Source organism: Coturnix japonica, chromosome 2 (assembly GCF_001577835.2).
Source record: "Coturnix japonica isolate 7356 chromosome 2, Coturnix japonica 2.1, whole genome shotgun sequence".
Lineage (NCBI taxonomy): Eukaryota > Metazoa > Chordata > Aves > Galliformes > Phasianidae > Coturnix > Coturnix japonica.
Genome location: NC_029517.1, coordinates 37,462,375 through 37,482,939, shown reverse-complemented (window position 1 = coordinate 37,482,939; position 20,565 = coordinate 37,462,375). Strand labels below are relative to the sequence as shown.

The 20,565-nt window shown below is 39.8% G+C and overlaps 1 protein-coding gene across 2 annotated transcripts in view; it reads left to right on the top strand.

Moving 5' to 3' along the window:
* Positions 1-20,279, top strand: part of TOPAZ1 (testis and ovary specific PAZ domain containing 1) — a 32,009-nt gene extending 11,730 nt beyond the window's left edge. The window contains exons 6-20 of one of the 2 annotated variants that reach the window (XM_032442369.1): positions 1,897-2,009; positions 3,951-4,036; positions 4,570-4,707; positions 6,559-6,622; positions 7,713-7,864; positions 8,123-8,215; positions 8,508-8,623; positions 9,754-9,820; positions 11,035-11,209; positions 11,888-11,988; positions 13,917-14,082; positions 14,734-14,898; positions 17,693-17,896; positions 18,438-18,646; positions 20,006-20,279. In XM_032442369.1, coding sequence (XP_032298260.1) covers positions 1,897-2,009; positions 3,951-4,036; positions 4,570-4,707; positions 6,559-6,622; positions 7,713-7,864; positions 8,123-8,215; positions 8,508-8,623; positions 9,754-9,820; positions 11,035-11,209; positions 11,888-11,988; positions 13,917-14,082; positions 14,734-14,898; positions 17,693-17,896; positions 18,438-18,646; positions 20,006-20,197 — 2,041 coding nt within the window. In that variant the 3' untranslated portion in view covers positions 20,198-20,279. Of the gene's footprint in view, positions 1-1,896; positions 2,010-3,950; positions 4,037-4,569; positions 4,708-6,558; positions 6,623-7,712; positions 7,865-8,122; positions 8,216-8,507; positions 8,624-9,753; positions 9,821-11,034; positions 11,210-11,887; positions 11,989-13,916; positions 14,083-14,733; positions 14,899-15,687; positions 16,096-16,245; positions 16,712-17,692; positions 17,897-18,437; positions 18,647-20,005 lie in introns of those variants that run through there. The other variant, XM_032442368.1, reaches the window with a different exon arrangement.
* The last annotated feature ends 286 nt before the right edge of the window (positions 20,280-20,565 follow it).

The window sequence follows — 20,565 nt, the reverse complement described above, 5'->3', positions numbered from 1 at the left end:
TTTTGTCCAGCACCAGTCCCATTTCTGTGACTGAAGTCTGTCACAGAGCACATTAAGTGGAAAATGCTGCATCTATTCATTAATCAACTAGAAGATCCAAGCTCTTCCTCCTGTTAAAGTGTTTTAGTTTTCCCTTATAGCATATGTGGCTCTTCGTGCTATAGTAAAGCAGATTATGCTGGATAAAAAAGTTTGTGCAAGAGATACTACAGTAATTCACCTCCTTCCTTAACAGAGCATTAGGGGTAAGATATGTTTCCAAAGGTGAAATGCAATCCTCTGTACTTAGAGAAGGGACATTTAATCCTTTATTTGGAGTAAAACTGTTTTCTCTAGTTTTACTCAAAAGCGTCACCATTGCATAGTTTCATGTAGAAGAAAACACAGTTATTATTTCTCTTTAGTGGTGACTTCAGTTCAATAAGCAAACAGATTGTACAGCTGTACAGTTTGGAGTTCTTGGCAAAAATTGCGTGTAGTTTGATGTCAAGATTAGAAAGAGCTGAGACTGTTATCCTGAAGGTGGGCTGCTGTTAAATTCCTGTTTTATCAGCTCTGAGGCTGTCATGACAGGGATATGTTAAGAAACCTTTTATGTGGCAATGGTAAAATTCTGGGCCGCTAGACACTTGCATCTTATTTTCCCTCTGGTGGAGAATAATAGTCTGTATTGACTAATATAAAGATTGCAGTTGAGGAATTTGGGCTTGGTGGATGCAATTTATTGTCATCTGCATTAGTGTTTTTCCTTCAAACTGCATTAAAAACTGCAGTTCAGGATGGCTTGAGTTACCCTGGCTATGAGCTGCTAAATAGATGGAATGTGACCCTCACAGAAAATAGCAAGTCTGTTTCTTTCTCCAAACAGCAAGCGTGATGCAATGTCATTTGTACTTAACCTAGATTATTAATTGAAGGGAGGGGGAAGATCTGATAAAAGAGCATTTTTTGTCTATGGCTTTATTTGCAGATAAGAAAGAGATCAGTACACATTTTTCTAGCAATATTTGTATCTTGTTTTGGAAAACAAAATGTTTTCAAAATCAAGTTATCTAGAATATATGTATTTGGGAATGAAGGCAGAATAGGTTTGGGGTCCTCTTGAGTATATTCAGCTATTAGGGAAGAAAATGGTTGAATGTTCAAATGCTCCGTGGATCCCTTCTTTGTCAGATATTATATATAGCAGACAACTGAAAAGTAGAGGCTTCTTCAAAGGTGGCAGAAATCATCTCAAACTTCCTGTCAGCTAAGTGAGAAAAAAAAATAAGTGATTCATGTATGCCCTTCCTACTCACAGAATTTTATGTAGTTACACTCTAGAACGGAATAATCTCAGCTGATACCATAATAAGATTGGACCAAGCTATGGGAGTAATGAAAGTTGTTGGGACTGCCAGCCAGCCAACTTTACTGTGAATTTTTTAGTGTCACCTTAATTCTTGATGAAATTGTCATTTTTTTATGCACTTAATCACAGAATCACCAAATCACAGAATGACCCGGGTTGGAAGGGACCTCAAGGATCATGTAGTTCCAACCCCCTGCCTGGCAGGGCCACCAAACATACACATTTACTACATCAGGATGCCCAGGGCCCCGTCCAACCTGGCCTTGAACACCTCCAAGGACGGGGCATCCACAGCCTCCCTGGGCAGCCTGTTCCAGGGCCTAACCACTCTCCTAGTGAAGAACATCCTACCCTAACATCCAACCCTAACATCCAACCTAAATCTTCCCTCTTTTAACTTAAAACCATTTTCGCCGCGTCCTGCTATTGTCAGCCCTTTTGAAGAGTTTACTCCCCTCATAAGTTTAATCCCCCCTTTTAGGTGTTTATCATATGGAAGAAGCACCTTTTTAATTTGATTATCGTTGTTTTTTAATGCTCAACAGTGACTGTAAATACAGAGATCTCGTGAGCTGTGAACTGCTCTCAGAATTGCCACTGCATGCTCCGAACAGAAACAAATTCAGTGAAAGTACGGTGCAGAAACCCTGGAAGAATGGTATTGTATTGTATGCTTTATGGGTGAAACCTCCAAAATTCATTTTCACGTGTATGTTACTTACCTGCAAAATTGTAAGGATTTTTTTTTTCAGTTCCCAAAGTCTTCAGTTGGAATTTCTTGTTAATTGTACATGGGGAAGCATAAATGTAAGCTCTCACACAATAGTCTAGTTCTTTATTTATTGAGTCGTTTACTTGTTTCTTGTTCTGGAATTTTTAACCATTTTTTTACTTGATAGCATCAGATATCAATCATTTTACCTTGTTACTTATAGTCTTCAAATACTTCAATTGTACAATAATGTCTGCATTCTTAGGATTCTGATAGATTGTGTATGAACCATGTTAGTAGCAAGTAACTTATTTTTCTTTATTTATGGTCAGAGAATGTGACATGATTGATTGTTATCTGTCAGCGTTTCTTGGCAAAGGAGTTTGCCCACCTTGCCAACGATAAAAAATTTCTTGTTTATGCCAACCCAAATGTTTGTGAAACATTTACTAAATAGGATCAAGGAAATGATCTAGAATTAATAAGCAGCACTTAATTTTGACCTAATATATCTCATAACTGGGGCAATGTACCACTGAAGTGTGTCTGCTAATAGAGAAATCGTAACTCAGCACAACTGTAGTCATGGTTTCCTTTTCTCTGCACACGAGAACTGTGATGTTTAGCCTTACATAAATGTGTAGTTTTATTTGGCACACAGGATGGAGGAAAACAGGACTTTATGGACCGATATGCATTTTGTTCCTTTGCAGAAGGTGTTTTGGGATGTAATGTTTTCAGAATTATTGTTTAATTTGGATATTTATAAATGTGGATCTTGAATTGAGGTTGCTGTTAGACATTCTTGTTTAATTTCAGATTATACTGCCAGCCTGAGCTTTCAGAGAGATTTTACCATCACGTGACTTACCAATATTTTTAGGAAGTGCAAGAAACATAAATACTATAAAAAAGCAACTGTGAAATATGTCTGTAGACTACTGTGGTTTAAAGTTGCTTGTGGCTTTGGCTTTAACATTGTATAAGTCTTCTGAAGAGTTCTTCTAAAGCTTCCTTAGCATTGGTCAAAAAAGCTTCTAAAGCAAGAGCATCTGTGCCGGGAAAGAGTAAAACAGTTTTCTTCATGGGATTTTCTTGTTTGTTTCCCCAGAATAATTAATGCAGGATAAACTCTTTCACTTTAAGGCAGTTTCCCTGTTAATTCAATGTGGTAGAATTTTTTTTTTTTTAAATACCCAGTTCTTTAAGGAAGCCAAATTGGCACCCTAGAGAGGAAGGCATTCAAAAGCTCATCCCTCTATTTAAATATGACATGGAAGAATTTGAACTCGTATCTTCAATTAATATTGCAACATTGGTCGTTCTTCAGAAGAAAACTCCATCATCAACAGCAATTCAAGATCTAAACCCATGTTTCATGGTTAAGAAACTAGTAACTTCCATTGGGTTTGAACTTCACATCATAGTGCTTAAAACATGTAGGCTACTATAAGATTTTATTTCAATTCTGGGGAAAAAAAAAATCCTTATATTTATTGTTAGTGATGTGGCAGTGCAAGGGTTACTGCTAAAGGTTTGTTGGTTTGTTTTGCTTTTAAGATTGGAACTTCTGGATATTTTGATACCATTTCTTTTCTCATTTCTCTTAAGTAAAATAAGAAACCTCGAACAAAGTAGTGAAGTTTCTAATTTAAAAGTTTAACCTCAAGTCCTTTCCCCCAAAGTTTGTTTACTTCATATGAGGACAATTGAGAAATCTCTTAAGTTAAATTACTGGTTTTTAGATTGTATTAATCAACTTCTTGTTAATCATGTGTGTGACTTGACGGATTTCTAAATACAAAGGAAAATAAGATAAATGAGAGTGGTTTCACAATGACCCGTTTTATTACATGATCCGTTTATTGTCCTTATCCTAATTTTCAGATTTTAGATTCTCAGGAAAAAGTCCTTCACTGCCCCTCCAAAATTTCAGAGAGTCTGAGACAGGAAAGACAGACAAAAATATAAAAGTGAGTTGCTAAATCCTGAATGTATTTTAATACTTTAACAGTAAAGTTGTTACAAGTATTGAGACAGCTCTCTCCTTCTATGGTAAGAAATTATTAACCTATGTATATTCATGTTTCTAGTCCTCTATATCATTATAAGTGAATAAATAGAATTTCTGCAAACAAAGTTAGTGATGATGAGACATGTTCACAGGGAACCTTTGTTGAATTCTGTTTCCAGTGCAAACAAAACATGAATAGTGCTCTTTGTTTTATAGCCTTTGTAGAACTGAAAAGCTGAGAAAGTTTTGTATTTAGGAGAGACTGCATTATCCATTTTGCTGTGTGCTGGAAAGGATAAAGGAATTCTCCCTACCCAGAGTTCTCAGACAGTTATCCAGAGCCATGCAGTATTTTGTTGTCTTTATTCTTCTTGTACCTGGCTATACTGAAAATCTCAAAAAATTGGACATGCATACTTTAAAAATAATAATAATAATAATAATGAAAGTGCTTTTTTTCTGCTTGTTTTTTTAATTTTGTTTTATTTTTAGGCTTCCCATTCAGTCCAGCAGATCCTGGAGATGATAAACTTGCCCCGTAGATACTGCAGGTTTTATTTTGTGACTCTGCGTGGCTGTGAAAGGTCAAGATGTTGGTTTTGGCACGTTCCTAGACGAGAGCATGAAAAGGTAAAGAGATTTACTGAAGAAAGAAATAGATAGTAAATTGCAACTGTTTTTAATGCAAATCAGCATCTCCTGTGTTCATTTATATTTTGAGAGAGATTAAATGTCAGCGGCTGATGGGACAAATGATGTTCAGAAGATCTTTTGAAGATGTTTTATGGTTTGTTTGTGTATTAAAATGGTATAACTTTGAACTTGCAGATTTTTTAAGAGTACAGACGTCAACAAAAGAGCAGGAATTAGGGCATGGCATGGCAGTATAGAGTAGTAAGATGGGGAGATTCTGAGATATTTCCATACAAGCATCAGAGACCTGTAAGCAAACCCAGACTTTGTGTACGTTCTTAAAATCAGAAGCCATCTGTGATAGGTCACTTCCGGCAAATTTAGTGTAACAGGTGCATGTCTGTTTCACCAGCAGAGCAGCAGTTTTTCCATTTGCAGACAATATTATTTTTATGGTGGTGAGCACAAGTAGATGTGTTTTCAAACCCTCTAACAATAAATTGAGTCTGTACTGCTTCCAAGAACTGTGGAAGGCAAACTAATTGTGCTGCCATGTAATGAGATTTTGAAATTGGCTGAGACTTAGGTGGTTATGTAAGTCATTTAGAAAGAAATAAAACATGAAAACAACTAAAGACAGGTACCTATACGTGTCCTTAGCAGATCCTATAAGACTAAATAGTCTTATAAGTAAATAGTCTTATCTAGCGTCTTATTGGTATGAGTTACAATTTTACCATTAGTGTCAGCAAGCAAGAAATTAAAGAATGCAAATGTGAAAAATAACAGCACACCTAAATTTCTTCCCACCAAACATAACCTGGCTTTCTTGATAGTCTAGAAGTATATTTTAGTTTTGTTGTGGAGGTTTTTTAATAGGTCTGTTTAAAATATAATTGTTTGCACACCTCATGGTGGCACCAGAGTACATAAATGAAAGACTGGTGAAGCAGCATCAAAGTAATCTTGCGAAATATAATGGAACTGAATGAGTTAACCCATTGCAGAGCGACAGTGTACGTTATTGATCAAAGATTCTATGCAGTTTTCCATCTGGCCTAAGGGATCTCTTAGACCAGTTCAAGAACAATATGATGTTTTTCAAAATAAAAGTAATAAACTTCATAATCTACGTATTAAAACGTACAATTTTAGTGTTACTTGACTTGATGGTTAATGGTTATTTAAAATAAGAAATGTGTCTTGGCCAGAAGCCGTTGCCTCATGCTCTTGTGATAATTCATTCACTGTAACAAACTCACTAAGTGGGTCCTGCCTAATCTTGAGGTTACCTTTAAATATAAGCACAGCTCAGTTCTCTAATAACATGTTCACAAGTTTGGAAGGGATTTTCCATTATTTCACAAAGTAATATTAAATATAAGACCAATTTTAAATTGTTTTTAAAAAGACTGTAGATGTTCCACAAGTGACAGAGGGTGTCTGAAAGGGGTGCTGCTGTGTTTCTGTTTTGTTTTCTGATTCAGAACTCTAAGGGTTTAATCTCAGTAGTCTTTCCTTTTTCATCTGTGGCAAAATGTGTAAGTATCCCAAACCTGAGGTTAATGTTTGCTGAATGTATACACACACGTGTGCAGTTGTGATCCCAGCAGCTCCTTTCCCAAACATTTCGTTTACATCATTTCTCTATTTGATTTGCTTTCCTTTGACATGGAATTTGCCTTCAGACCCAGTTACCTTCTTGCATCTTTTATCAATATGCATGGGTTAAACAGTTAAAAGCAGTGTAAAGCTTTTCTCCATATAGAACTCATGTTTGTGGGTAGTTCTTTAGTTTGGCATAAACTGATGTTATATTTAATGATGTTTTTTTAAATCTTTTCCTAGCTCTGCATGGCAATATTTAAGACATATATTAGTATCAATGAATCGGGCCTTCTGAAACGTGCAGGTATGGTAACAGCAGTAGCTCTCTGTGTTTATCTGATACGTAGCTTATTTAAAGCATATTAAGTAGAGAGACTTGGGAGAAAAATAGATGATGTTGCAGCAGTGAATGAAATTTTCATTTTAGAGGAATAGATCTGTTTTCATGTTCTATTTTCACATTAAGGATGGGTATTTAGATACACAATTATCTCAGGATATTGTTAAAGTCTTACTTACCCAGGAAATGAACTTAGTCTGAATGGAACTAGGCTTGAGAATAGATACGAGTAACTGGGGCAAAGGGGGAGGTTTAACAAACAGGATTTTGTTAAGGCACTTTTCAATAACATCTTGACCGAACATTACAAATCCAGAAACTTTAGAATTAAGCTCTTATAAGTGAAATGCTGTTATAGCATCCAGACAACTTCAATTTGGTCTTTTCACACTATTGTATGTCCAAACAATTCCAGTTTTCACATTTTAGAGAGCAGAGTTGATTAAGATCCATGTGAACCTTTGAGTTCAGTCAGAAAGGTCTAGACTTTAGCCTGAGAAGGCATTCTGTTTTTACCTAAGTTTTTGAAAGCTTAGAGGGTGTGTAGTACTTTGTGAACATACGATCCTCCTGTGTCCCGTGTTCCTTTGATGAAATAGTGCTGTTATGCAGGTAACACTGAGTTCTTAGGGGCTACAACACATGTCTATCACGAATGGCTCTGGAACAGCTGGTAAGCCCATCTACCATGGCATCACTGCACTTTACTTCCTAGAGTGTCTGGAAAAGCCTCATTGCCTTGGTGCGCTGCCACGTTTAGCCTTGTTTTGTGCATTTTTCTGCTGCTGCTCTAAATTAGCTAAGCTTTTCTGAATCCTTACAGTAGCTAGGGAGTTCAGCTCAGTGACATGAGGTATTTCAGAATAGTCAGTCTGTGTTTAGTGATGTTAACATGGTACAACCTTCCTTGTACCTGTGTTTCTCCGTATCCTGTCATGTGCCACAATATCCTGGATGATTAAGAGCTGTTTCACTGCATTTAAAGATTTAGGAAATAATTTGCTTAAATAGCATTAGTTGTCCCAAAGTAAAACAATTTTAATTGCTTTTTCAGTCGAAATATTTGTCAGGTATTACAGAGAAGTTGCACCTGGTGAGAATTTTGATTTTCAAGTGCTGAATGATCTTCTCGTTTGTTTGCTCAAGAAATGTTTGTTGCAAGAAGTATTCCAGATGTTGAATGTTACTGCACAGATTAATACACTAGTAAGTGGCCTTGAAATACTTTTGAAATCTTTGACCAAGTCTCTCCATTTGGGAGTTGATTGGTGTTTGTTCTTTTTTTTTTTTTTTTTTAAGGAATACTACAGCACTTCTTGTGATATATTTATTTGGTACTCAGTTCTTGGGAAAAAAAAGAATCACAAGTTTCTGTTTGAATAACTGCTGCCTTTCTAGTTGAACAAGATATCAAGTGATAAAACTAACTGAGCTTTTTTTTCTCTCTCTCCTTTTTTAAATTAGCCAGCTTTAGAAGTTCTTCTGAAAGTTTTTGAATGTGTGGCTTCCCGGAATATAAGAGATGCTGTGCCTACATTGATCAGTACCTTTTGTAAGGTATGAGCTTGATTGCACTGCTGTTTGTAGGAATTTCGGATATGCTTTGCCTGTTTTACAGTCCAAAGATATTTCTTAAATATTCTTTCAAAGTTACTGTTAAAAAGTAAAATAGTGACTAGCTGAATTTTCGTACGGGTATCCATGTATCCCTTAGTTTTTGGCTGAGATTCACTGTTATACGTTCTTCCCACTCATACTGGCCTGCCTGTGGGGATAATTAACATGATGAACGTGATGACATTTGTTTTGTTGGCTTACTTTTCTTCCCTGTTTGATATTGATATTACAGCTTATTGATGCTGGTATGTTTCTTGAGTATGAACATTTTAACTACATAATTAAACTCCTTCACCAATTGAAAGTTTCAAGCCAGGAAATTGATTCTGTCTTGAGCATAAAATCCAGGTACGTCTTTAAGGAACTATTTTATAATTGTATGTTTGGTTCTGCCTCAAGTTCTATTTTATAAATCTATGCAAAAGCTTTAGAAGTGCTGAGAAAATGCAAATGGAGTGTTTTGGAGGAAAATACTGCCATGTTATGCCTACTTGTATTTTCAGATGCTTTTAATGTATTGTTTCAGAGATCAAAGGTTCTTATTTAAAACTTTGGTGTTTTTTTTTTTCAGTGCTGCTGGGTTATGCTTTATGCTGAACAGAATGTGTGATTTCAGGCCTCTTGGTGTCTCCCTACTGCTTTCCCCAATCTATTTTTCATCCCAAGTTGAGAAACTCACTTAGTTCATTCAACAGGCTTTGATTCTTGGAGGAACCAAACAGGTGGCATTTAATGTGTTATAACAGCCCCTGAAATGCCATTTTAAGGGAAAACAACCTCAAAATTGTTTGCTGCTTTCCATACTTCCCTTAGAATACCTTCCAAGCAAGGGATCCCAGCGTTTTATCTGTTTATCTGTTGTATCTGTGTTGTATTAGTTTGCCACACCTGCTGGAGGCAATTTCCCTTCTCTGATCAGGATTCTCATTTGTAGAGGAATTGCCCTTTCCATGTGACCTCAGTATGTGTCTGTTTTCTGCACTAAACTGAGAAGCATTTTGTGTCTCTGAAAACTGAGCAGCTTTACTGCTTCAGCTCTACATCTGAGTTTATTCACACAGGTGATTTATCTCTTGTTCCAGCAGCAGTGTCAGAATAAAGTGCTCCTAGGTATTTGAAGTTGAATTGCACTTTGGTTGCTGTTTTTTTTTAACCTTTGTGTCATAAATATATGCAATACAGTCTGTGTTTACTTAATACATTTCAAGTCTTATTGCTACCTGTGTTTATAGTGAGACAGGGGAGTATTATCTGTGAAAATCTCTCTCTTTGTTTATTTGTAGATTCATCTGCTATCTTGTTTTGATACGATGTTAAATGTCTCTTTTCAGTGTCCAGTATGCATATTATTTCTAGTCAATTAAACAAAAGATTACATCATTTTTTGTCCAAATATAATGAACAGCTGATCACCTCCTTGTGGTTTAGTTCAGTAGGATGTGTTAAAACTAAGTATTAATGGTTTTTTCTTGTTGAAGATTTCAGGAGATGCATTTTAAAAGCAACTGGCTTTTGGACTTGAACTTGGTAATGGCAGAAATTCAGGTACGGTGTGTGCATGTTTCAGGCTTTTTGGAGTGATGAAACCATGACTTCTCTGGAAAATAGCTATTTTTTGTGTCTTTTTAATGTAAAGATAATCTATTTTTACATGAGTCTGTTTTGGGGAAATGTTACCATGCAGGGAGAAACTGTCTTTGACTTGCTGTGATATCAGTTTTGATTCTGATTCCCCTGCTTGTATCTTTTATCTTACACCCAACTCAAAGATTTAATAATTTTAAGCAGTTATTTGTTGTGCTTGTAATTGGGCAGTGATGCATCCTTCTTCACCAGAAACTGTTTAATACTTTATTCAGTGGATAGAACTCCTAGCTTATATAAACAGGCAAATTACTAAAGGATGTATTTGGGGACACTAGGTAGGCTATTTTGAAGAATATGAAAATGTTAGAGAGTCACTTACTTGCTGAGTCTCTGAATTTTTCAGATTGGAGGCCAGATTACCTATGTCCAGTTATAGCATAGTTTACCAAGTATTATTGCACATATGCTGAAGCCGAAGTTGAAGTAGGAGGGGATCAAGACTGGTTACAACTTTGCCCACTGAGTTCCCAAAAGTCTCTGCAATTCCTGTTGACATGTGTGTAGCTGATCTCAGCTCACTTGGTTACCTGTAGACCTTGTACTGCAGCCCGCTGCAGTTATCTGTACCCTGAAGCACTTGTTAAATTTAACTCTTTTGTGTATGCCACTGTATTATAGTACATCAGTATAGCCTGAGTCCTAAACCTCTCAGAAAAGTTACACCGTAGTAAGGAGTGTCTCACAAGGACCACATGTTATTTTTAGTCCACATTGTGAGGAAGACTCAAGTTAACTTAATCCTTGGTGAAAGGAAACTGGGTTGGTGATGCTAAGCAAATTTTAATGATTTGAGAAAAGATGTAATAAAAATACAAATTTTGAGAGAGGAAAAGATAAAGTACTGAGTTTTGATCATAGCATCATTGGAACTATTTCATTATAAACTCTTCACGTGAACTGATACAGACTGTCTGGCCTGTTTCTTTTCCAAAAGGGTACTTGAGGGAAATGTCATCAGAATCCATTCAGTCGTTTCATAGGACACAGGCTGTATATTAACCTTGTTGTTTTCTGCTTAATTATATCTTAGTTATTTCTTGAATTTCATTATATTTTCTGTTTGGTATTCTGGAAACAAATTAGCTAATACTCATCACTCGCCTTCTTCACAGCATTGCAAGGAAAAGAACGATTGGGCCAAGTTGGGAGCATTGTACGTTAATGCAAGAACTGCATGTGAAAATTCTGACGATCTTCAGAGATTGTCTTTATGTGTCACTGAAATACTAACAAAAGATTCTGAGAAAGATGGACCAGGAATTCCTTTTTGTGATTTTGCTGATGCAGGTAAAACTCAGATGAAGTAAACACTGAATTGCTTCTCCTGTTCCTGGTAGAGTTTTTAAGAGGTCAAAGCCAAAATGTATGCTGACTGTTTTCTTCGTATCGGTTAATTTGATTGTATACAGCATTCAGAATTTCTTCAGGCACAAATCCATACAGCTGGAATGATCAGTAGAAACCATTCTCTAATGAAGTACATGGTGCTTAAACTTGAGGGACTGCCCTTTCTGAGGAGTACACATTTGAGCTTTTTCATATCAAGAAGAGAAGCCAGTAGTGATGGTCTTTAAGAGATAAGGTCATGTTCTCGGAACAGTGGCAAGAAAGTGTCTTTCAGGATTGTACTCTGAAGTGCAACACCTTTTGCATAAATTAAGTTCATATACATGTGTGCATAAAAATGCATTGATTGGGGTTGAAACGGTTATGTATCTGTGGTTATGGTTTGGTTCATAAGCTATGCCATTGCATGCCCAGGCATCATAAAGATAAACCAAAGTACTGTCAAAGAGTATCTGGCCAAACTGTTGTGTTTTTCCCTAATTTTGGTTATCAGACTTAAAAAACTATGACACTTAATGCCCCATGTTTCAGAAAATGTGTGCAAGTGCTGTGATCTGTCAGTTCTTTAAAGCTCTTTTACTGGTAGAAACAAAAGTAACAGATATTTTTTCTTTCTAGTGATAAAACACGCCCAGTATAATGAAGCAGACAAAGCTTTCATCGGAAGGGCTGGGATAAGCGTAATGAATGCCTATCGCAGAGTACTGCAGTGGATAAAGGTACACTGGACTGTAGTCACCAGACCTGAATGAAAAGAACGAGTCATTTATTAATGACATACCAAACTGTTCCTGTAGTTTAATGGCTGGATGTGCCACTTACCTTCTCAGGGTCTGCATCCTTCTCAGTTGCCCATCTGGATCAAAGTGTTTTGCTGTGCCCTGCTGACCAGTAGTCTTCTGAACTTTGCCATTGTGGGGATGTTTTTCTTGTTTGCTTTGTTACTAGAGTGGAGGGAGATGCTTTTGGTTTATTTTTCATGTGATACATAATTATGGCTTTTCTACAGGAAGGTACACACAGTTTCTAGTGATAGACATACAAGGTATGCATGCTGCCTGCTAGAAGAACACAGTTCAGTTTGAGACAGAAGCACATAAATGAGCATGCTTCTGTCTGAATAGAGTCCATTATAACCTTGCCTTGCAACCTGGAAACTTGCTTGTTCAGGTTCAGCTTTACCTTTTCAGCACTAGGGGTGTGTCTGGACCAACGGTGTTGCCCTGAAGAAATGACACCTTCCTCCATCTGGCAATCCTGTTGTGTTCTGGGACCACCCAACTCAAGGAATATTTCCTGCCCTGATTCTTCTGAACCTGACCTGAGATGGAATGGCTAGGATAAGGTCTAGAAGACAGAAGAGAGTCATAGTGGGGCTGCTACTGATGGCATGTAGTGATACGCTCATTACCCGGAATGTTACTAGGAGTGCTTTTCTTCTCTTAGCTCTGGGTTCTTATCAGCAGAGGTGGCTGATTAAACCCCCTCCTAGGCACTGAGCTGTATCTTGAAGATTATCACAGGGCTGGAACACCTCTCCTAGGAAGACAAGCTGAAGGAAATGGGCTAGATCAGAATGGGGAGAACTGCAGGTGATATCATTGTGGCCTTCCAGTATTTAAAGGGAGTTTATAAATGTGAGGGAAATCTTCCTTTTACTTGGGTAGTTAGTGTTAGGGCAAGGGAGGATGGTTTAAAACTAAAGGAGGGGAGATTTAGATTAGATATCTGGGGAAGTTTTTTACTGTGATTGTTGAGGTGCTGGAACAGATTGCCCGGAGAGGTTGTGGATGGAGTGTTGCCTGAATGTGTTGAAGGCCAGTTTGGATGGTGGCCTGGGCAGCCTGGTCTAGTACTCAATGGGGAGGTTGGTGGCCCGGCCCGTGGCGGGGGATATGGACCTTGGTGATCCTTAAGGTCCCTTCCAACCCAGGCCATTCTGTGATTGTGTGTGAGAAAGTTGTGCTTGTTGTCAGATTGTTTTCTCAACAGGTGCAAGATCCTCAAGTAGGCTATTTCTTTTCAACCAGCTTCCCCCCATTGCATCTATCAAATAAGTCCCTAATCCTGTTATTATGGGCTATCTACTTGATCTTATCTCTTCTTCAAAAAAGCAATGCAGAAAATGAAATGGAATGAAGTGTTTGGACTGCCTGTTGTGGCCAGAGTAACATTGGATGTAGGATATGCTGTGTGCCTTTTCATAAATAGTTCAGACATCCTGGAGCTCTAGAAGCGCCATTCAGGCCATTTTCCCTTTATATCGGAGTCCTTTCTCTCATATTTTTGAAGCCTGTGGTAAGGATAGTAATATATGAACGTGAGCAAACACAAAAAGATGACAATTTATTAAATTCTAGGAACATTAGACTGTAGAAAAAAATATTATTATGGGTAGTGTGTGGCAGGAGCTGTTAAAACAATGGATGTTGGGTTATTTGCCTGCGGAATCAGAGAGTCCACTGCTGTTCAGGACAGTTTTTCCTGTACAGTTCCTTTCTTTTTCACTCTCCGTTTGGATCGTGTTACTGAAGAGATGTGTGCAAATGTGTCACCAAATGAAATCTGTTTTTTGTGTAAGCAGTCTTTGCTCGTGAGTATCGCTGCTTTCTCAGACCTTTCCCTTTTTCTTCTCACTCCTACACTAGGAAGGAAAGTTCTGGATAAACTGCAAGAGCTGCAGATAAATTTTACAGTCCTGAAAGGACTGACTGGGGCAGAGAAGTTGGCATCGAGATGTCAAATTGTTAACAATGCTGCAGAAATCTTTCTTGAAACAGACAGTTTAGATGGAGCAACGCGGGTGTTGAGAGGTAGGCCTGTCTTACAGGAATGGGATTTTGACATTTAAATTTGAGCAGTGCCATTTTTAAAAGATAGACCCTAAAACTGACAAGTGGATCTTTGTTATTAAGTAAATGTAGTGACAGCGGGGCAGCAGAAATAAACTATGCTCCATCTTCTGGGTTAGCATTCTTCTTGATATGTCTAAGAGGTCTTATCAGTAGTAAAGCATTGTGTAAGAGAGGTTTTCCTGGTACTGTGATGTCCACCCTGTTCTATTGAGGAGTGAAACGTGACGGAGGGGGTAGGCAGAGATGGCTGGCTTGGAAGGTGACCCTGCCCTACGTGAATTTCCTTTGAGCAAGGTGAAATTGAGTGCAAAAGAAAGTTCAGGCCTGGAGGATTGCAGTCTTCCTTCTCCCCTTGCAGAATATTCATGTTGCAGACACAGCATGCTTTGAATGTTAAACTTTATTCAAAAAAGAAGAAGATAATGACTTTTGGGAAAAGCAAAAGAAACTCAGAAGTAAAACGAGTAGAAGGTGTTCAAATGACGTGTTATGTGAAGTTTGGAGATTTGTTTCTGCTACAGGCATATAGTGCCCTTTTAACAATCCAAATGTCAGAAGTTTAGCAGTTTTAAATCGTGGTAATAACACTGCGGCTGTTCTTTGCCCCAGAGTCAGAGTGGATCGCCAATGCAGTGCTGTGGCCATGCAGTGAAGCTGATATTGTCAGTCGGCGTCACCTGTTATGTTCACTAATGCGGAAATACCTGAGGCAGAGTTTATACCGGCAGGCGCTGGAAGTTCTGCAGAACTTGCCAGGCTTGCAAAATGACTGTGGTAAGTAAAGAGATGTCCCATGTCAGGAGCTGAAAGTTTAACCAGTTAGTCTGTACTGTTCTTTTTGCTTGTTTCAAGCATGTTTTTTTCCCACAGAGCATAGTGTCAGTTGCGTGCACACAGGCAGACAAACAGACATAATTGATATGCCTGTCCTGTTTCTCCGTGTTGCTCTATTAGGCAGGACCACAGGAGAGTTATGCTCAGTTTTTACAGATCCTATGGGGTAGGGTGAGAAGCTGAGCTATCCAGCCTAAACTTCTTGAATAGCCCATGGTGAGAATTGTCTGCTCTTTTGGGCTCAGTCTGTCTACTGCCGGATCGGGTGGGTGGTTACTTAGGCTCCAGTGAGGAAGCTTCAGCTGCCTCCAGCGTGCAGGTGTCCATGTGGGCTTGTAGGTATTAGCATGGTTGGAAGACTGTCTGCTTAGAGGTCCTAACAAAGTCTGGTTGAGGCGCAGCATGGATCCAAGAGTGCTCAGTCCTACAAAAGCAGTAGACAGGTGAGACAAAGTGGCTGGTTCAGAGTAGGGTACAAGCAGGATTTGAGGCACCAAGTTGATTTGTCTTGCAGCAGCTCTGATGTCTGAGAGATCAGGTAGGATTTTTTTCTGTGCAGTTGCTGAAATGATTATGTTTTTATCTCATGTCTTGGTTTTGACGGAAAATGATTTCTTGGTCATTATAGATACCACAGAGTAAATGAACTATCATGTCCACATGGAAAGGAGATTGTCTAACAGGATAATTTTGTCACTGGCATTACAGAATGATCCGTGGCTACCATGTTGTTGTGCAGCCCGTCTGCTTTTAGAGTCCTTCAGTGGTGGATAGGCAGGATAAGCAAGCAGGACTGGCAGAGGTGCAGCATGCTGGCGGGGGCTGTCTGCCTGCAGCGTGGCAGGCTACAGGGTTGGCAGCAAGGGGAGCTGCTGCAGCTGGTTGTGCTGGTTTGGATGGCAGAGAAGTCAGGGAAGGAGCCCCGGTGCATTGTGGGCTCTGCTACTTTGATTCTTTTTCTTGGTGGGGCGACCCCATCTGCCAGATCTTCAATGGCAAAGGGGTCGTCCATTGCCAGGAAGGATCGTTTTCTGCTTTCCTGCACTTGCAGATGTTTTGTTTTTCTCTTGCACTTCCCTGGTGCTTTCTGGCCCTCAGCCTTCTCTTGCAGCAGCGATGCGAGTTGTAATTTCTCCGCTTTGGCTGCGTTGAGGCCGTCTGCCTTGAAGCTTTCTTGATTTTTTTCATGCTGGGCACCCGAAGTTGTGGCTGGAGCACCCAAGTTGTGGCTGTTATTTCCTGGTGGTGGCCAATCTGCTCGTTTGTGCACAGGACGTTCCTGTATGTCACATCTCTCTTTTGAGGCCTCTTTTCCCTGTGGAGTCTGGAATCATACAATCATAGAATTGTTCAGGTTGGAAAAGGCCTTAAAAAATCATCAAGTCCCACCACAACCTGACCGTACACTCCACTCTCTATCATCCCTCCGCTGAATCACGTCCCTGTGTACCACATCAAAAAGCTTTTTAGGCATGTCCAGGGATGGTGACTCAACCAGCACCCTGGGGAGCCTATTGCAGTGCATAAACCCCCCTTTGTATAAAGCTGTTTTTCTTGGTGTTCAATGTCAACCTCCCCTGGCTCATCTTGAGGCCATTTCCCCTGGTCCTGTCACCTGTTATCATTGAGAATAGACCAGCCCCACTCTCACTGCTGTCACCTTCCAGGTATGTGAAGAGAGCAATAAGGGCTCCCCTCAGCCTCATCTTCCCCAGGCTAAACAGCCTCATTTCCTCTAGTCGCTCCTCACAGGGCATATTCTCCAAGCCCCTCACAAGACTTGCTGCCCTTCTTTGGACCTGCTGCAGCACCTGAAGTGTCCTTTCTGTACGGAAGTACCCAAAACTAAACTCAGTGCTCGAGGTGGGGCCTCACCAGTGCAGAGCACAGGGGGAGGATTCCTTCCCTAGTCCTGCTCACCACACCATTCCTGATACAAGACAGGATCCTGTTGGTCTTCTTGACCCCCTGGGCACAGTGCTGGCTCATATTCAGCCAACTGTCCATCAGTACAGCAAGGTCCCTTTCCATCAGGCAGCTTTCCAGCCACACCTCCCCCAGCCATGACTGTTGCTGGTGTTGGTTGTGACCAAGATGCTGGACCTGACGCTTGGCTGTATTGTAATTCATGGAGTTTAGCCTGTCCCATTGATCCAGCCTATCCACGTCCCTCTGTAATGCCTTTCTCTGACTGTACCACGGGTTCAACCCAATTAATCCAGCATCCTGTTAAGCTTCTTAGCTTTTTTATCTGTTCTTTCTGGCTATCTGGTATCCAGTGTTTCATGGTGGAAGAAAAACCAAACATGAGCCAGCAGTGTGCTCTTGCAGCTTGGAAGGCAGAGGGTATCGTGGGCTCCATCAGGAGAGGGTTGTCCAGCAGGGACAGGGAGGTGACTGTCCCTCTCCACTCCGCCCTTGTTACTTTGCCTCTGAGTGCTGTGTCCAGGCCGTCAGGCCCCAGTACAAGAAAGACAGGGAGCTGTTGGAGAGGGTGGAGAGGAGGGCCGCAAAGATGATCAGAGGGCTGGAGCACCTCTCCTAGGAAGACAGGCTTGATGAACCTTGAGGTGGCTTCCTACCCAAGCCACATTATGACTCTAATGTAGGTTTTCTCAGCCTGTTGCCATTTTACAAAATGCTTGATTCGAGTGCTGATGCCCAGTACTGGGGGTGGTTCTGCAGGTAGGTTTACGTTGGGATTCACTGGTCCATATTCTTTTTTGCATTTCAGATCCTGTGGATGTTTCTCAGTACAGCGGCATTTTTAACAAGCTGTTGAAAGCCTGTTATGAGAGCAAGAACCTTGGGGTATCATCTTCTGCAGTAGACTTCATGCTTTCCAGAAACATAGCTGTTGATTTTTTCTTACTTAGAGGATTAATCACAGGTTTGGGAAGAAATTGTTTGTGGAGTAAAGCTCGAACCTACTACAAAAGTAAGCTGCTTTTTAAACGTCCTTCTCTGGTTTCTTTGGGGAGTGTTAGCAGCTGCGTATGTTGGTCTGAAAAGGTTGAGAGTGGTCGTTGTGAGCAGAAAAGAGCATTTTGTGTCAATGTTGGGAATTCCAATTGACCAGAATTTTTACTGGGAAGTAGAAACCAGTGAATCCTGCTTGGCACAAAATAAATTTAATTAAATGAAATGGTCAATTTCAGAATTTCAGAAAGCGAACCTTGACACGTTTAAAATGCTCATCGCCTTCACGTGTCCATCTGGGCAGACTAGATCTCTCTGTGCTCCTGTTTGAGGCTTTAATGATTGCTAGTCGTTGTTAAAGGTAACATTTTACCTCGGTGTTTGCTGTAAGGAAATACTTCTGGTTGACTTCTGAAAACAGGCCATTTCCCAGATGGAGCAGTAAAGGGCGTTAAGAGTTTTTGGGCTTTTACCCACATTCTTAGCCACGTAAGGAAGAAATCAGATCCACGTTCGGTATTGGTTATCCTAATTTCTTGTATTTCTTCATTTATTCTCAGCTGCTTTATCGTTGGGTTGCTACCCACCGCTGCAGGGAAATTTACGTCACAAAATACTGCCGGTTCCTTTTTACGTGTCTGAAGTTGAGATGCTGTTGGCCATTGAATTATTCCTCGTTTCAAATGCCAGTGACATTCAAAGTCCAGGAGCTCCTACTCAGAGTTTTCTAATAATACTGAAAAGGTGTGTAGTCAGATATGTACCTTCTGTTGTTGTACTTACCCGTGTGGACGTGTAACTAATTAGAGATGTTAATTTCTCTTGGTTGTGAAAGAGAATCCTTGTTTGTAAACTTATTTGAATCCTTCCTTTGCAAACTGGTTGAAATGGAGTTTGTGTTTTTGGTTTTGTTTTTTATACATGTAGCAGAAAAGCAGTTGTAGCAGGGTGATGCTGTCCTGTGTTTCCTGTCTGAACGTGTATTTTGAAAACCAGGGTGGGTTCATATCTCAGTAGACAGATTGTGGTGTTGTAGTTCAGCTGTGGGATTATGCCAGGAATGGATTTTATGGGATGGATTGACTCAGCATCAAGGTGTGAAACTGCACAGCAAGGCTGCATTCCTTAAGAGAGATGCGTAGAGGCATCCCAAACTTGAGTACTCTTGTCTTCTTTTCTGTCTCTCCTTCCCAAGGAGTACATGTGTTAATTTTGTTCTTGTGATGAGTTAAAGGATCTTTGTTGTGCTTTCTGGAATGCGTTCCCTCAGACGATTTGTTATCTGCCAGGTTTTTCTGCTGGGAATGTTAAGTTGATGCTTGGAACACTGGTTACGTGAGGTGCAAATTACAATGTCCTGTAAAATGCACGTGTATCTCACAGGCGTCAGAGAACAGGAATCAGTCTCAGTTTTAAAAGTGATCAAATTATTGGGAAAATAGCTCTATCCAGAACAGCGTTATGGTTGTGAGAGTTGTTGTCATCAAAAGATGAGTTCTGATCACACCTCGGTTATATTCTTCAGCTAATTTGGCACACAGGGAAAGGCAACACCGCAACGAGATTGTTTTTCTTTTAAGGAATATCTGTGGATGTAGAAGATGCAGCCCCTACTAGGTGACAATGTCATGAGTGTGATATTTTGCTTTTGCTGGGTTACTTGATGAATAAGTTGTACTATTGGTTAAAAACAGGCATGTAGCTCAGCACATCCTTATTCCGCAGATGATCTCAAGCCAAACATGGGGAATCCTTTGGGCCTGAGCATGTTACAAACATCCTTGAAATTTCCAGTTCATGAAATGATTTTCATTCTTTTCCTGCATTTGCCAGCCCAGAGTCGAGCATTTTTTCAGGCAGTGTGAAAATTGCAGCCCTGCCCTGCACTGACCTGAAATCCTGAAATCCAGTTTCAGCACCGTAAAATAGTTTAAAAAGATGACTTCTTCTAAGTGTGTAAGTTCTTGAGAATAATCAGCTAAAATATGTCTAGAAATCGGCATCTGTGAGAAGTGAAGGGAACATAAAGTGTTACTGTAATGGTTTTGTAATCTTGTTGCCAATATAAAGCTTGAGGCACCGGGTGTGCGTGTTGCTTAATTCTGTGTTTTTGCAAATTTGCTTTCAGAATAGCAGTGACTACCAAGCGGGAAGGGAGAGACTTATCCTGGCTGCTCGTATATCTGATCCAAAGCTTTTTCTTCGGCATACGACAGTGAATGTTAATATGGAAGAAGTGTACAGCTTGGAGCTCACATCTGCCCTAAAGTGGCTTAAGGAGAATATGAAATGGGCAGGAAAGGTCTGGTTGTTTCAGTAGTCATTAATTGCTGAAGTCTTGTGAGGGTTAGAGGTGAAGGCAATCATTGTTCAAAATAATAAAAAATACTAAAGGCAGTTCCCACTGTGTTCAGACTGTACCTTACTGACTGAGAGCAAGGCTTCAAACCTCAGTTGTATTTTTAAATACTTATATAGATGATAATGCAGCTGGCAGGACAGAGAGTGATCTTTTTTCCTATCAGCTGTCTGTATTGTCGTCCCACTTTACATGGACGTTTTTAGTGGCATCACTAGATGATGAAAAAGCTGTATCCTTAGGATCTGCACTTCCTAGTTTCATGGAGAATCTCAGACTTTGGTTGAGCATTTATTTCAGCTTTCTCTAAGTGAAGGGTTTTCCACATG